The 15,658-nt window shown below is 49.5% G+C and overlaps 1 protein-coding gene across 3 annotated transcripts in view; it reads left to right on the forward strand.

The window, feature by feature from the left end:
* Positions 1-14,955, forward strand: part of CD4 (CD4 molecule) — a 31,190-nt gene extending 16,235 nt beyond the window's left edge. The window contains exons 4-10 of one of the 3 annotated variants that reach the window (XM_016922513.4): positions 8,300-8,620; positions 8,916-9,149; positions 10,211-10,558; positions 11,285-11,485; positions 12,565-12,686; positions 12,991-13,058; positions 13,441-14,955. In XM_016922513.4, the coding sequence (XP_016778002.1) occupies positions 10,423-10,558; positions 11,285-11,485; positions 12,565-12,686; positions 12,991-13,058; positions 13,441-13,471 (558 nt within the window). In that variant the 5' untranslated portion in view covers positions 8,300-8,620; positions 8,916-9,149; positions 10,211-10,422 and the 3' untranslated portion in view covers positions 13,472-14,955. The remainder of the gene's footprint in view (positions 1-8,299; positions 8,621-8,915; positions 9,150-10,210; positions 10,559-11,284; positions 11,486-12,564; positions 12,687-12,990; positions 13,059-13,440) is intronic. The other 2 variants (NM_001009043.1, XM_016922510.4) reach the window with 2 other exon arrangements.
* Positions 14,956-15,658: the final 703 nt, after the last annotated feature.

A 15,658-nucleotide genomic window follows, 5' to 3' on the forward strand; every position in this document is an offset into this window, starting at 1 on the left:
GATATAAACAAGTTGGCCAGGTGTAGTGGCTTACACCTGTAATCCTAGCACTTTGGGAGGCTGAGGTGGGAAGATCGCTTGAGCCCAGGTGTTCACGACTGCAGTGAGCTATGATTGTGTCACTGCATTCCAGCTGGCACTCCAGCCTAAGTGACAAAGGGACACCCTGTCTCAAAAACAAAAACAAAACCAAAATAATTTTGCTCTGCAAAAACCCTATTAAGAAGAAGAAAAGAGGCTGGGCACAGTGGCTCACCGCTGTAATCCCAGCACGTTGGGAGGCTGAGGCAGGCTGATCACTTCAGCCTAGAAGTTTGAGATCAGCCTGGGCAACGTGAGGAAACCCCGTCTCTACGAAAAAAAAAAAAAGTACATACACACACACACACACACACATATACACACACATATACACACATATATATACACATACAGGTGAATAGATGTATATACATCTATTTATTGTGAATATACATCTATACACACGCGTGTGTGTATACATCTATTTAAAATTTTTATTTATTTATTTATTTATTTTTGAGACAGAGTCTTGCTCTGTCACCCAGGCTGGGTGCACCTGTATTCCCAATGACACAGGAGGCTGAGGTGGGAGAATCACTGAGCCAGGGAGGCAGAGGTTGCAGTGAGCCAAGATGTTGCCTGGTTGCCTGGGCAACAGAGCGAGACCCTATATCAAAAAAGAAGAATAATAAGAAAAGACAGTTTACAGAATATAAGAAAATATATTCACAATCCACATACTCAGCAAAGGACTGGTATCTAGAATATGATAAACAACTCTCAAAACTCAAAACCAAAAAAACGAACAATTCAATTAGAAAACAGGCCGAAAAGGACATACAGTTGGCAAATAAGCACATGAAAAGTTGTTCAACATCATTAATCATTAGGGATTTGTACATTAAAACCACAATAGGCTATCACTAAACCTATCAGAATGGCTAAATACAAAATTGGAACACCACCAAATGCTGATGAGGATGTGGAGAAACTGGGTCATTCTTCCAATATTGGTGGGAGCCTAAAATGGCAAAGCCACTCTGGAAAACAGTTTGATAGTTTCTTATAAAACAAAACATGCGGCCGGGCGCGGTAGCTCACGCCTGTAATCCCAGCACTTTGGGAGGCCGAGGCGGGTGGATCACGAGGTCAGGAGATCGAGACCATCCTGGCTAACACGGTGAAACCCTGTCTCTACTAAAAATACAAAAAATTAGCCGGGCGTGGTGGCGGGCGCCTGTAGTCCCAGCTACGCTGGAGGCTGAGGCAGGAGAATGGCGTGAACCCGGGAGGCGGAGCTTGCAGTGAGCCGAGATCGCGCCAATGCACTGCAACCTGGGAGACGGAGGGAGACTCCGTCTCAAAACAAAACAAAACAAAAAAAAACATGCAACAATCCAGCAATATTGCACCCCTAGGCATTTATCCTAGGGCAATGAAGACTTATGCCCACACAAAAAGCTGCACACAAATGTTCATAGCAGCTTTATTCATGGTAGCCAACAATTAGAAACAATCTAGATGTCCTTCAACTGGGGAATGATTACATCCATACCATGAAATACTTTTCAGCAATAAAAAGGATGAATCATAGTACACACCACAACCTGGATGAATCTCCAGGGAATTATGCTGAGTGAAAAAAAGCCAATCTCAAAAGGTAATATACTGTATTAATCCATTTATATAACATTCTTAAAATAACTAATTATAGAAATGGAGAACAGATGAGTGATTGCCAGGGGTTAAGGGGCTCAGGGATGGGGAGGGGAAGGGGTATGGCTACAAAAAGCAACAACCTTATGGCGCCGGAAATGTTCTGTATTCTGATTGTGTCAATGTGAGCATACTGGTTGAGATATAGTGCTACAGTTTTGCAAGTTATTACCATCAGAGTGAACTGGATAGAGGGTACATAGGATTTCTCTGTATTACTTCTTACAACTGCAAGTGAATCTACAATTATCTCAAAATAATAAGTTTGGTTTAATGCCAGGCGTGGTGGCTCACATCTGTAATCTCAGCTCTTTGGGAGGCTGAGACGGGTGGATGGCTTGAGGCCAGGAGTTCGAGACCAGCCTAGCCAACATGGCAAAACCGGTCGCTACTAAAAATACAAAAATTAGCTGGGCGTGGTGGCACGTGCCTGTAGTCCCAGCTACTCGGGAGGCTGAGGCAGGAGAATTGCTTGAACCCAGGAGGTGGAGGTTGCAGTGAGCCGAGATCACGCCACTACACTGTAGCTTGGGCGACAGAGTGAGGTTCTTTCTCAAAAAAAAAAAAGCAGGCAGGCAGGGCCAGGAAAGTGTATAATTTTTGTAGTTCAAATGACTTACCTAAAAAGTGAAGATTGGCCAGGCGCAGTGGCTCACACCTGTAATCCCAGCACTTTGGGAGGCCAAGGCGGGTGGATCACGAGGTCAGGAGATTGAGACCACTCTGGCTAACACGGTGAAATCCCGTCTCTACTAAAATACAAAAAATTAGCTGGGCATGGTGGCACCCGCCTGTAGTTGCAGCTAGTTGGGAGGCTGAGGCAGGAGAATCACTTGAACCCAGGAGGCGAAGGTTGCAGTGAGCCGAGATCACACTACTGCACTCCAGCCTGGGCGACAAAGTGAGATTCCGTCTCAAAAAAAAAAAAAAAAAAACTTTTTTTAAAATTTTTCTTTTCCTTCCCTACTTTGTGAGATAATTTTCTTCTTTTTAAAAAGCCAAGAGCTTACTTCTGTAAGTAAAGATTATCTTAAGACAACTTAGAAATGTATATTATTAGTATTTTCTATTTCATTGTAAGTTATTTGTAAATATTGGTTTTGGTGCTAACCTAGAATTCCATCAAATTAATTGTCCTCTAATATATGGCCATTATCATTTTGTCTAACATTGTATCCTATTAACAATGCTATAAGTATTATTTTTGTACCTAAATTATGGTTTGCATTTTAAAATTATTGTTTTAAGGATAAAGTTCCAGAAATGAACTTTTTGAGCACACCTTGTCAGCACTGAGTAGTATTATTTAAAACTTTTGGGGGGGGCAATTTTATAATTGAAAAATATATCATTGTTTTAATTTGCATTTCTTTCACTGCCTATGAGATTAAAACAATGCGCTACTTTCCAAAAATTCTTAAGTCTTTTGTGTTGATGCTTTTGTTCTGTTTCTATGGATCTCATCTTCCTTCAGAACAGCTCCCCTTCCCAACTTCCTGATTTCTAACAATAACAGTATCACCCTCCTTGTTCTCCCAATTTCTGAAACACAGAGTCATGTTTTTTTCTCTGCTTCAATCCCTGGTTTCCTATCGTCATCAATTATGACCTTTCCTTGCTTTGAAAGTGTTTTGGGCCGGGCATGATGTCTGCCACCTATTGTAATCCTAGCACTTTGGGAGGCTGAGGCGGCTGGATGACTTGACCTCAGGATTTCGAGACCAGCCTGGGCAACATGGTGATACCCCACTTCTACAAAAAATACAAAAGTTAGTTGGGAGTGGTGGCACATGCTTGTAGTCCCAGTTACCTGGGGGGCTGAGGTGGCAGGATCTCTTGAGCCCACGAGGTAGATGTTGCAGTGAGCCGTGATTGCGCCACTGCACCCCAGCCTAGGTGACAGAGTGAGACCCTGTCTCAAAAAAAAAAATGTTCTAGTTTCTTCCTCTTCTTTGTTCCCATGGGAATGCCACCATCACCAGCCAAGGCTCACATACCTCCCACCTGGATTACAGTGAGCTTCCGGGTAATTTGGTCTGCTACTAGTCTCGCCTACTTGGATTTCCCTTCCTCCTGCTGCAGCATTGCCTTCCAAAGCCATGCTTTGCACATGCCACATCCTAGCCCATTAGACTAAGCCTAGAAGCCTCTGCAGGACGTTCACCCTCTCAGCGCCACTGCTCAGTTTCCCAGTGGAAACCTCTGCACCCAGGAGGTTTCCCCACAGCTTGCCTGTGCTGCCTCTCTGGAGCTTTTCCCCCTTCCTGTAATGTCCTTGCTGCTCCCCGTCTCTAGTCCATTGCCTATACCTCTTTTTTTTTTTTGAGATGGAGTCTCTCTCTTGTCCAGGCTGGAGTGCAGTGGCGCGATCTCGGCTCACTGCAATCTTTGTCTCCTGGGTTCAAGGGATTCTCCTGCCTCAGCCTCCCGAGTAACTGGGATTACAGGTGTGCACCACCATTCCTGGCTAATTTTTGTATTTTTAGTAAAGACTGGGTTTCACCATGTTGGCCAGGCTGGTCTTGAACTCCTGCCCTCAGGTGATCCACCTGCCTCGGCCTCCCAGAGTGCTGGGATTACAGGCGTGAGCCCCCGCACCTGGCCACAGGCCCATACCTCTTTTAAGTCTTCATTCAATACCATTGTCCCATGAGTTTGTCCCAGACTCACTCATATGCTTAGACCTTTCATATTATCTTGCCATAGCTTTTTCAAAGTATGGGACAGCATGGACAAGCAGGCCATGGTTTTCTTTTGAAGAGAAGCAAGGAGGCAGAGTTATTTTAGGAGGAGGGTTATACATTTCATTTTGAACCAATTGCGTTTGGGGTGATGGCAGGATATTAACATAAACTTATTTCTTGGACCATTGGAAATGTGTGCCTAGAATTGAGGAGAGAGGTCAGGGCTGGCAGTAACAACTTGGCCACCATCTGCAGAGCTGACTGGGGATGCGGTGGAATTTAGAATGTCTGTAGAAACGGGGAAGAGAACCAAAGACAGAGTCTGGGACAACACCTAAATGTAGATGTCAGAGCAAGAGTTCAAGACGAAGAAAAACGAATCATACTTAGAAATGGAGGGGAGGAACAAAAGAGGCGGAGCAAAGTGGGGCAGAACCAGAGTAGGCCACGCTTTTAAGAAGTTTGGTAAAGGAACTGTGAAAGGAATGTAGTTGAATTTCAGGGTAAGCTGGGGAATTAAAGCAGTGTGTAGATCCAGGGCAAACAGCAAGTAGGGCAGGAACCACTGAAGGAACAAATAAAGGGGGAGGTTGGGTCCAGGTTGTCTTGAGTAGGGAAGTTTTTTTAAAAAGTGTGAAACTGAAGGTGTGGGGTGGATTGGGTGCCTGCCGTGCTCTGAGGAAGCTTGGGGCAACTGTGTGCTGAGGCTGCGAGGTTGTCTGGAAGGGGCTCCTGGACAGTAAGAGCTGAGCAGTGGGGAAGAGGACTGTGCGGTCTGGAAGAGGAGAGAAAGGAGAGTGAGTGACTGAACTGGTATCCAGGCTCCCACACCAAGGCAGAAAGAGGGAGAGGGCGTGGGCATCTCAGGGAGGCAGAGGCAGTACCAAGCAGGGTGAGAGGCTTTAGTCTTAGCCACCTTTGCCCCATTCCTCCAAATATACATTCTAAGTAAAAACAAAACAAAACAGAACTGTTTGCTATGTAAATTTAGCTTCTAAAGCCCTGTTCTACAGAGATTTTGGAGCTTCCACTGCACCCAGAAAATGCACAGCTAAAGAGAAAACTTCCCTTGGTGATGGTTATTAGATTTTACAAGAAGAGGCCAAAGGAGACACATACTTATGCCAGAAGAACTTTCCAGAGATAGCATTGCATAGCGAAATAGCCTGAATTATTTTTATTTTTTAAAACATTTTTTCTTTTCTTTTATCTTTTCTTTTTTTTTTTTTTTTTTTGAGACAGAGTCTCACTCTGTCACCCAGGCTGGAGTGCAGTGGTGTGATCTTGGCTCACTGCAATCTCCACCTCCCGGGTTCAAGCCATTCTCCTCCCTCAGCTTCCCAAGTAGCTGGGATTATAGGCATGTGTCACTATGCTCTGGCTAATTTTTTTTTTCTTTTTTTTTTTTTGGTATTTTTAGTAGAGATGGGGTTTCACCATGTTGGCCAGGCTGGTCTTGAACTCCTGACCTCAAGTGATCCACCGCCTTGGCCTCCCAAAGTGCTGGGATTTCAGGCGTGAGCCACCGCACCCGGCCAAAAATTTCTTTTCTTTAAGATGAGGCCTCACTCTGTTGCCCAGGCTGGAGTGCAGTGTTACAATCATAGCTCACTGTAACTTTGAACTCCTGGGCTCAAGTGATCCTCCTGCTTCAGCCTCTCAAGTAGCTGGGATTACAGTCATGTGCCACCACACCCAGCTAATTTTTTTTTAAATAATTTTTTTTAGAGATGAGGGTCTCGATTGGCTGCCTAGGTTGGTCCCAAACTCCTGACGGGCTGCATTTTAATCCTAGCTCCACCACTTACGGGAGTCAAAATTCAAAAGATAGAAAAGGGCATATAGGCTGGGTGCAGTGGCTTACACCTGCAATCCCAGCAATTTGGGAGGCTGAGGTGGGCGGGTTGCTTGAGGTCAGGAGTTCGAGATCAGCCTGGGCAACATGGCAAAACTTGTATCTACTAAAAATACAAAAATTAGCCAGATGTGGTGGTGTACACCTGTAATCCCAGCTACTCCGAAGGCTGAGGCAAGAGAATCCCTTGAACTCAGGAGGCAGAGGTTACAATGAGCAGAGATCGAACACTCGACTCCATAAAAACAAACAAACAAAAAAAGAAAGCAGGCTGGGTGTGGTGGCTCACGCCTGTAACCCCAGCACTTCGGGAGGCCAAGGCGAGCGGATCACCTGAGGTTGGGCATTCGAGACCAGCCTGACCAACAAGGAGAAACCCTGTCTCTACTGAAAATACAAAATTAGCCGGGCTTGGTTGCACATGCCTGTAATCTCAGTTACTCGGGAGGCAGAGGCAAGATAATTGCTTGAACCCGGGAGGCGGAGGTTGCGGTGAGCCAAGATCATGCCATTGCACTCCAACCTGGGCAACAAGAGCGAAACTCCATCTCAAAAAAAAAAAAAAAAAAAAAGCAAAGGGCATATAGTGAAAAGCTTTCTTCCTACACATGAGTATTCACTTCCTCTTCCTAGAGGCAACCAAGGTTATTTGTGTGTGTGTGTGTGTGTGTGTGTGTGTGTTTTGAGACAGTCTCACTCTCTCACCAAGGCTGGAATGCAGTGGTGCGATCTCACTGCAAACTCTGCCTCCCAGTCTCAAGCGATTCTTGTGCCTCAGCCTCCCAGTTTTTTTTTCTTTTTCTTTTTCTTTTAAATGGGGTCTCATTCTGTCGCCCAGGGTGGAGTGCAGTGGCATGATCATAGCTCACTGCAGCCTCGACCTCCTGGGTCAGGTTATCCTCCCACCTCAGCCTCCGGCATAGCTGGGGCTACTGGCATGCACCACCACACTCAGTTAATTTTTTTTCTTTTTTGAGACAGAGTCTCACTCTGTCACCTAGACTGGAGTGCAGTGGTGCCATCTCATTTGTTTCACTGCAACCTTTGACTTCTGGGCTCAAGTGATTCTCCCACCTCAGCCTCCCAAGGTGGCTAATTAAAAAAAAATTTTTTTTTTTTTAGAGATGGGGTTTCGCCATGTTGCCCAGGCTGATCTCGAACTCCTGGGCACAAACAATCTTTCCACCTCGATCTTTCAAAGAGCTGGGATGAGAGATTTCCACCATGCCTGGCCTCATTTTCTTTTTTAATTTTTTTTTAGACATTATAGCTCTTTTTAATGGCCTCATTTTCTTATGTTTAATTTGAGAATTATTCTTTTCATATACAAAGAATATATTTTCTCCACCTTTAAAAACAAACAGTAGACTGTTTAATATCTCGCTTTATTCAGTTAGTGATGTTTCTTAGATACGGTTCCAAATTAGTACACAAAGCACTTCCTCATTCCTCTCTTACGGCTGCATAGCAGTCCACTGAATGGGTGAGCTATGATCTATTTAACCTATTCTTTATTGATGGACATTTGGTTTTGTATATACATTTGTAATTCTGATATAGATTACAAATCACCCTCCAAAGAAATTGTACTGGTTTATTCTCCTACAATGTGTGAGAGTTGGGTAATTACTTAATCTCAATATGTGAGAGTTTAGGCAGTTACCTAATCTCTCTGAGTCTCAGTTTCTCTCTCTGCAAAATAAACAAAACAGTGTTGACAGTATCTATTTCTCGGAATTATTGTGGAGATTACTGAGATGATGCCTGTAAAGTATTTGGCATGTAGGAGTTGGTGCTCTCCAAATAAGGATATGATTTTATTTGTATTTGTGAGCTACTGTCCCAGCCAGGTAAATGGATATGATGAGACCTCCTTGCCAGACCGGGTTTCTCTGATTAGAACGAGGAGCAGATGTTGCAGGAAATTAGCAACTGATATCAGAAGAGCTGTGGGCATTCTCTTGCCAGAGGTGCCCTGTCTCCAGGGCGCCTCAGTCCCCCCCCATATGTCTTCTGCTCCCAGGTCCATCCAAGCTGAATGATCGCGTTGACTCAAGAAGAAGCCTTTGGGACCAAGGAAACTTTACCCTGATCATCAAGAATCTTAAGATAGAAGACTCAGATACTTACATCTGTGAAGTGGGGGACCAGAAGGAGGAGGTGCAATTGCTAGTGTTCGGATGTGAGTGGGGCAGGTGGGGATGAGGATACCTCCTGCCTGGTTCCCTTCCCCACTACTCCCACCCCTGCACCAAATCCAGCCTGAGCTGGTGATACCGCAGCAGCCCCAAGAGGACCAGCTGTCAAACTGGCCTCCAAATCTCTTAAAACCCTTCTTGATCAGGTGAGGGATGCTGGTGGGCGGAGAAGGGAAGAGGCCTTGGGAAAAGGAAAGAAAAGGGAAGGAGGCAAGGGAAGGAGGGAGAGAGACTGGGGAAGAGAGGATGAGGGGAGAGGAGGAAAGAAGAGAGAGAGGAGGGGAGAGGGAAACCCTATCTTGGCTGGGGGTGCGCAGCTGGGTGCTGGGAGGAAGGAGATGTTGGGACGGCGATAATGGAGAGATGTTGTTGGTTTCCTGTTGTCTGCCCTTCTCCTTGGGGATGGTATGTGTGTGACACAGCTGGCCTTTCCCTCCACAGTGACTGCCAACTCTGACACCCACCTGCTTCAGGGGCAGAGCCTGACCCTGACCTTGGAGAGCCCCCCTGGTAGTAGCCCCTCAGTGCAATGTAGGAGTCCAAGGGGTAAAAACATACAGGGGGGGAAGACCCTCTCCGTGTCTCAGCTGGAGCTCCAGGATAGTGGCACCTGGACATGCACTGTCTTGCAGAACCAGAAGAAAGTGGAGTTCAAAATAGACATCGTGGTGCTAGGTAAGGGAAGCCCCTCTTCGCGCAGTCTCCTCCCTGCCCCGGGGTCTGACAGCCCCTCCCTCTGCTCTGACTGCCCTGTTTCTGGTTCTGGTGCTGGGAGGTCAGGAGTGGAGAAGACTAGGTCCCCTAGAGCTGAGGCCTGTCTTGAAGGACTCACTGGGGCCCTCATCCTCAGGGGGCTGATTGGCAGCCACCCCTCAGTGTGGTGGACATGGAGAAAGGAAAGGCTGGGGAAGGTAAGGATGCTAGAGGCCCGAGTCTCCTTTGGAGGCCCCAAAGGAGGAATGTCAGGGAGCTTACTTTCTTTGTTGCCTCAGCTCCGCACCCCTACCAAGTTGGCAAATCCACTTACTCAGGGACACTAACACCAGTAAGCCAACCCTGATGATGTTCTATGTTGTACCTCTGGACCTCTAAGCCAGGCCACTGTGGGGAGACCAAGGTCCTACCCCAGATCCTGTCCCCTGGGTGCTTATGTGACTTAAGGTAGACATAAGGTAGTGTGCCAGTTTAGTGCATGTACGCTGATTGAAATCCTGGTTCTGCCACAACCACGTGACCTTGGGTGAGTTACTAAACCTCTCTGCACCTTGGTTTCAGCCTCTGTGAAATGGGGATGATGTTAACTGCCAGCGACTACCTCGTATTAAGTTGAGGACTGATATACGTAAGGCACTGAAAATGGTGCCTGGCACAGAGTAAGCCCTAGTTAAGTGTTCGCTGTTATTTTGTGAAGGGTGATGAATATGCCTCTAAGGAGTGGAGGCCAAATGGCTTCTGTGGTCCAGGAATCCTAAGGACAGCAAGGATCCCCTGTGGCTGGGCTGCTCTGTGATGGCTTCCGGGAGGAGGGAGGTGGCCTGCTGTAGGAAAATGCTGGGTGGAAGAAGGGAGAGAAGGCTGGAGAGGTAGGAAGGAACTGAAGTATCTGAAATGACAAGGTGGGTGTCTGGACTCGTCGGGTCCCCTTCCATCTCCCTACCGCCTCCACATGCCAACCCCACTCGTGCACCCTCATCTTCCTATCTCCTCACCCAGGGTCTCTCCCTTCCCACCTCCAGCTTTCCAGAAGGCCTCCAGCATAGTCTATAAGAAAGAGGGGGAACAGGTGGAGTTCTCCTTCCCACTCGCCTTTACAGTTGAAAAGCTGACGGGCAGTGGCGAGCTGTGGTGGCAGGCGGAGAGGGCTTCCTCCTCCAAGTCTTGGATCACCTTTGACCTGAAGAACAAGGAAGTGTCTGTAAAACGGGTTACCCAGGACCCTAAGCTCCAGATGGGCAAGAAGCTCCCGCTCCACCTCACCCTGCCCCAGGCCTTGCCTCAGTATGCTGGCTCTGGAAACCTCACCCTGGCCCTTGAAGCGAAAACAGGAAAGTTGCATCAGGAAGTGAACCTCGTGGTGATGAGAGGTGAGGGGCCAGGCCAGGGAGGGGTGGGCAGGGGAAGGAGTTGGAGGGGCCTGGCCCAGGGCTCCCTCTGAGGCAAGCCAGGCCCCAAGAGGGGATGCCTAGGCCCTGGTCACCTGGATGAAGTGAGGGAGGGCCCTCTGGGTTTGGGGCTGGTTTTGAACTGAGACATCCATGAGCCAGCCTGGGGCTGGCTTCACTGAAGATCCCCAAAGCACTTGGGCTAAGAACCGGGGTTCCGGTTCTTCCTATAACCAACCCTCTGTGACCCTGGCTAAGCCCCCTCCCACTGCAGGCCTGCTTCCTGACCTGTCTAATAAGGATAATGAAATCTGCTCTCTGTATGATAGTAATGATGATAATGTCAAGCTCCAAATTGAGTTTCTGGCTTCCTTATCTCCTTATCATCATAACGACTCCGCAAATAGTAATGGCTAACGCTTGATGCTCAGCACGTGTCGGGCCCCATCCAAACACTTTACATGTATGCCTGCCTTTAGTACTATCTGGGTGCAGGTTGTTAAGTCACTTGCCCAGAGACACACAGCTGCTAAGCAGTGGAGCTGGGATTCAAAGCCAATACCACTGGACCCCAAACGCTGTTTTTCCTCGTAGGACTGCATGAAAACCTGCTCTAAAAGGCTAAAAGAAGGTCACCCATATAGAGTATCATTTTAATTGTTCTACTGAATCTCAGGCCTTTGATCTCAGCCTCTCGTTCCTCTGCAGCCACTCAGCTCCAGAAAAATTTGACCTGTGAGGTGTGGGGACCCACCTCCCCTAAGCTGATGCTGAGCTTGAAACTGGAGAACAAGGAGGCAAAGGTCTCGAAGCGGGAGAAGGCGGTGTGGGTGCTGAACCCTGAGGCGGGGATGTGGCAGTGTCTGCTGAGTGACTCGGGACAGGTCCTGCTGGAATCCAACATCAAGGGTAAGGACCCAGGTTCCAAGGCCTCTGCCTCCTGCGCTGCGGGACCTTCCTGTGGTTGGCAGAGACCACCCAGAGTCCCAGCCTCCCAATGCCTGAGTTGGGGGGTTATGGGTATGGTGTCCTCTGTGGTCCCAGGGTGCTTTGGAGGCCCCAAAAGGAGGCATAGAAGTGATGAAGTGAGGTGGGGTGTGGTCCTGGGCTCTAGGCTGCCAATTGTAGTTCTGCAAGTTCCCACTCCCTCAGGTCTACAGTCTAGGGATGGGGTCCACCTGACCGAGAGCCCCCCTCCCTGGCTCCTGGCTTTTCTCCAAATCCAGACGCACTTACACACACACTCACAGACATACACTCTCACACACATGCACACACTCCCGTACACTCACACACGCGCACACACATCACTCACACACTCACACACGCATACACACACTACACACACATCCACACTCACACCCACACACTCACACCCATGTACTCACACCCATGCACTCACACACTGTCACACACTCATACACGTACTCACACACATGCATGCACACACTCACACACTCTTACACATTCATGCACATACTCTCACCCACACACTGTCGTACACGTACACTCACACACTTATACACTCACACATCCGCACACACGCATCATTCACACATGCGCGCACACACGCACACATGCATGCAGTCACACACGCACACACATTCATACACGCACACAGGCATACACATTCACACACGCACACACGCACACACACGCACACACGCACACATTCACACCATTCACACACTCACATGCACACACACATTCACACACACTCACACATGCACACACACATGCACTCACACACACAGCCCAGGAGCCAGACCACAGCTTCTCTCTCTCCAGAGTGCCCTGGATATGGATATGCCCAAACATAAAACCGATTCCCCAGCACTGGCGGCCTTTGAGAGCCCCCAGGCACCCCTCTCCTCTCCCCCAACCCCAGGGTCAAACCAGAGACTGGCCAGGAGGGGTTGCAGGGCAGTCCTCAGTCCCCTGGCCCGTGGAGGAGGGCGGTGCATTGAGCACATTTCTCTCCCTTGCAGTTCTGCCCACATGGTCCACCCCGGTGCAGCCAATGGCCCTGATTGTGCTGGGGGGCGTCGCCGGCCTCCTGCTTTTCATTGGGCTAGGCATCTTCTTCTGTGTCAGGTGCCGGCACCGAAGGGTGAGTAACCCCACACCTGGTCCCCACAAGGCCCTCAAACCCCTGAGTCCTCTACCAGGAGATCCTGTATATGGGAACTGATTTTGGCCCAGCTCCCTCTGCCCACTCGTAAGTTCCCTTGCTGCCCTGTCCCAGATCCCACTCAAGGGAGAGACAGGAAGGAGCAGAGAGTTAATTCCAGGATAGATGGCCTGGGCCATGTAACTGCTTCTCCTGTCGCAGCTTCCCCCACTCCCCCCACCAAGGGGCACCTCCCTTCTGGAGGCCTGGGACCCTCGTGACTCCCTTTCTTGTCCCTGGACAGCGCCAAGCACAGCGGATGTCTCAGATCAAGAGACTCCTCAGTGAGAAGAAGACCTGCCAGTGCCCTCAGTAAGGATCTGGGAGGAGGGGTTGGGAGAGGGGAAAGGGGGAGGGGGAGGGAGTGAGAGGAAGGGGAGGAAGGGGAGCAAAGGGGGGCAGGAAGGGAGGATGGAGAGGAGGAAGGAGTTGAGGAGGGAGAGTTGGGAGGGGTGGAGGTGAGGAGATGGGGGCTAAAGGGGTGTGGTGGAGAGGATAGAGGGGTGGGAAAAGATGGCCAGGAGCTAGAAGGAGGCAGAAGTGGGAGGATGGAGCTGAAGGAGCAGCAGGCCAGGAAAGGCCCTGCTGGAAAGCCACTGGAGCTGTGCTGCGCTGGAAAGGCCATTGGAGGTGCTAGAACGCAAAGGGGTTGCAGTGGGGACAGACCTGCTCCCCTTCTTCTTTGTTCCCGCAGCCGGTTTCAGAAGACATGTAGCCCCATTTGAGGCACGAGGCCAGGCAGATCCCACTTGCAGCCTCCCCAGGTGTCTGCCCCGCGTTTCTTGCCTGCGGACCAGATGAATGTAGCAGATCCCAGGCCTCTGGCCTCCTGTTCGCCTCCTCTACAATTTGCCACTGTTTCTCCTGGGTTAGGCCCCGGCTTCACTGGTTGAGTGTTGCTCTCTATTTTCTAGAGGCTTAATCACACCATCCTCCACGCCATTTCCTTTTCCTTCAAGCCCTAGCCCTTCTCTCATTATTTCTCTCCGACCCTCTCCCCACTGCTCATTTGGATCCCAGGGGAGTGTTCAGGGCCAGCCCTGGCTGGCATGGAGGGTGAGGCTGGGTGTCTGGAAGCATGGAGCATGGGACTGTTCTTTTACAAGACAGGACCCTGGGACCACAGAGGGCAGGAACTTGCACAAAATCACACAGCCAAGCCAGTCAAGGATGGATGCAGATCCAGAGGTTTCTGGCAGCCAGTACCTCCTGCCCCATGCTGCCCGCTTCTCACCCTATGTGGGTGGGGCCACAGACTCACATCCTGACCTTGCACAAACAGCCCCTCTGGACACAGCCCCATGTACACGGCCTCAAGGGATGTCTCACATCCTCTGTCTATTTGAGACTTAGAAAAATCCTGCAAGGCTGGCAGTGACAGAACTAAGATGATCATCTCCAGTTCATAGACCAGAACCAGAGCTCAGAGAGGCTAGATGATTGACTACCAAAGGTCATACAGCTAGCAAGTGCTGGAGTCGGGACTAACCCAGGTCCCTTGTCCCAAGTTCCACTGCTGCCTCTTGAATGCAAGGACAAATGCCACATGGCTCTCACCAGTGGCTAGTGGTGGGTACTCAATGTGTACTTTTGGGTTCACAGAAGCACAGCACCCATGGGAAGGGTCCATCTCAGAGAATTTACGAGCAGGGATGAAGGCCTCCCTGTCTAAAATCCCTCCTTCATCCCCCGCTGGTGGCAGAATCTGTTACCAGAGGACAAAGCCTGTGGCTCTTCTAATCAGAGTGCAAGCTGGGAGCACAGGCACTGCAGGAGAGAATGCCCAGTGACCAGTCACTGACCCTGTGCAGAACCTCCTGGAAGCGAGCTTTGCTGGGAGAGGGGGTAGCTAGCCTGAGAGGGAACCCTCTAAGGGACCTCAAAGGTGATTGTGCCAGGCTCTGCGCCTGCCCCACACCCTCCCTTACCCTCTTCCAGACCATTCAGGACACAGGGAAGTCAGGGTTACAAATCTTCTTGATCCACTTCTCTCAGGATCCCCTCTCTTCCTACCCTTCCTCACCACTTCCCTCAGTCCCAACTCCTTTTCCCTATTTCCTTCTCCTCCTGTCTTTAAAGCCTGCCTCTTCCAGGAAGACCCCCCTATTGCTGCTGGGGCTCCCCATTTGCTTACTTTGCATTTGTGCCCACTCTCCACCCCTGCTCCCCTGAGCTGAAATAAAAATACAATAAACTTACTATAAAGATGCTCTTCGTGTGTGTGTGTGTGTGTGTGTGTGTGAGAGAGAGAGAGAGAGACCCCTTCTCTGGGGACCAGGAATCTTCTGGTCTTTGGGGTCGGACCCAGAGGAGAGGTTGCTGGGTGTGCCCCAGGAAGGAGATGAAGTTTCCCTGGACAGGGAAAAATTCTGTGGAGGCTGGCTACCCACCTCCACAACCCACAGGGCTCTGTGTGGGCCTGTGTGTGTGTGAGGCTGAGACTCTGTAATTACATGTGTGTGATATACCGTGGGGGAGAGACTCAGGGTTGTGTGAGCTCTCCTGGTGTATGTGTGTGGCAGAGAAAAAGGACTATGAGAAACTGTAACATGTGTGTGCAAATTGTATCCCCAACATATGTGTTTGTGTTCCAGGAGGAGGAAGCAGAGTGTGTGTGTCTGTGTGCATGCATGCGCCCACAGCCTTTCAGCTTGTGCACACCCACCAACTCCACAAGCAGCCCCAGTTTGCACCACAAGCCCCCTCACTCCCAAACCCAAGGCCCAGCCCTCACACAGATACACACAGTGACACACGCTTCCTCCTCCCCGAACAGCTAGCTCCTCAGTCCCCAACAACACCAGCTGCCTCTTGGAGCTTGTGTTCGTGTTGAAAACGGGAAGGGGTGGGGGCAGGACATGAACCATTTCACCAATGAAGCCGGTTCCCAGCCATCCTCCTCACCGCCCTCC

This window comes from Pan troglodytes, chromosome 10 (genome assembly GCF_028858775.2).
Source record: "Pan troglodytes isolate AG18354 chromosome 10, NHGRI_mPanTro3-v2.0_pri, whole genome shotgun sequence".
Taxonomy (NCBI): Eukaryota; Metazoa; Chordata; class Mammalia; order Primates; family Hominidae; genus Pan; species Pan troglodytes.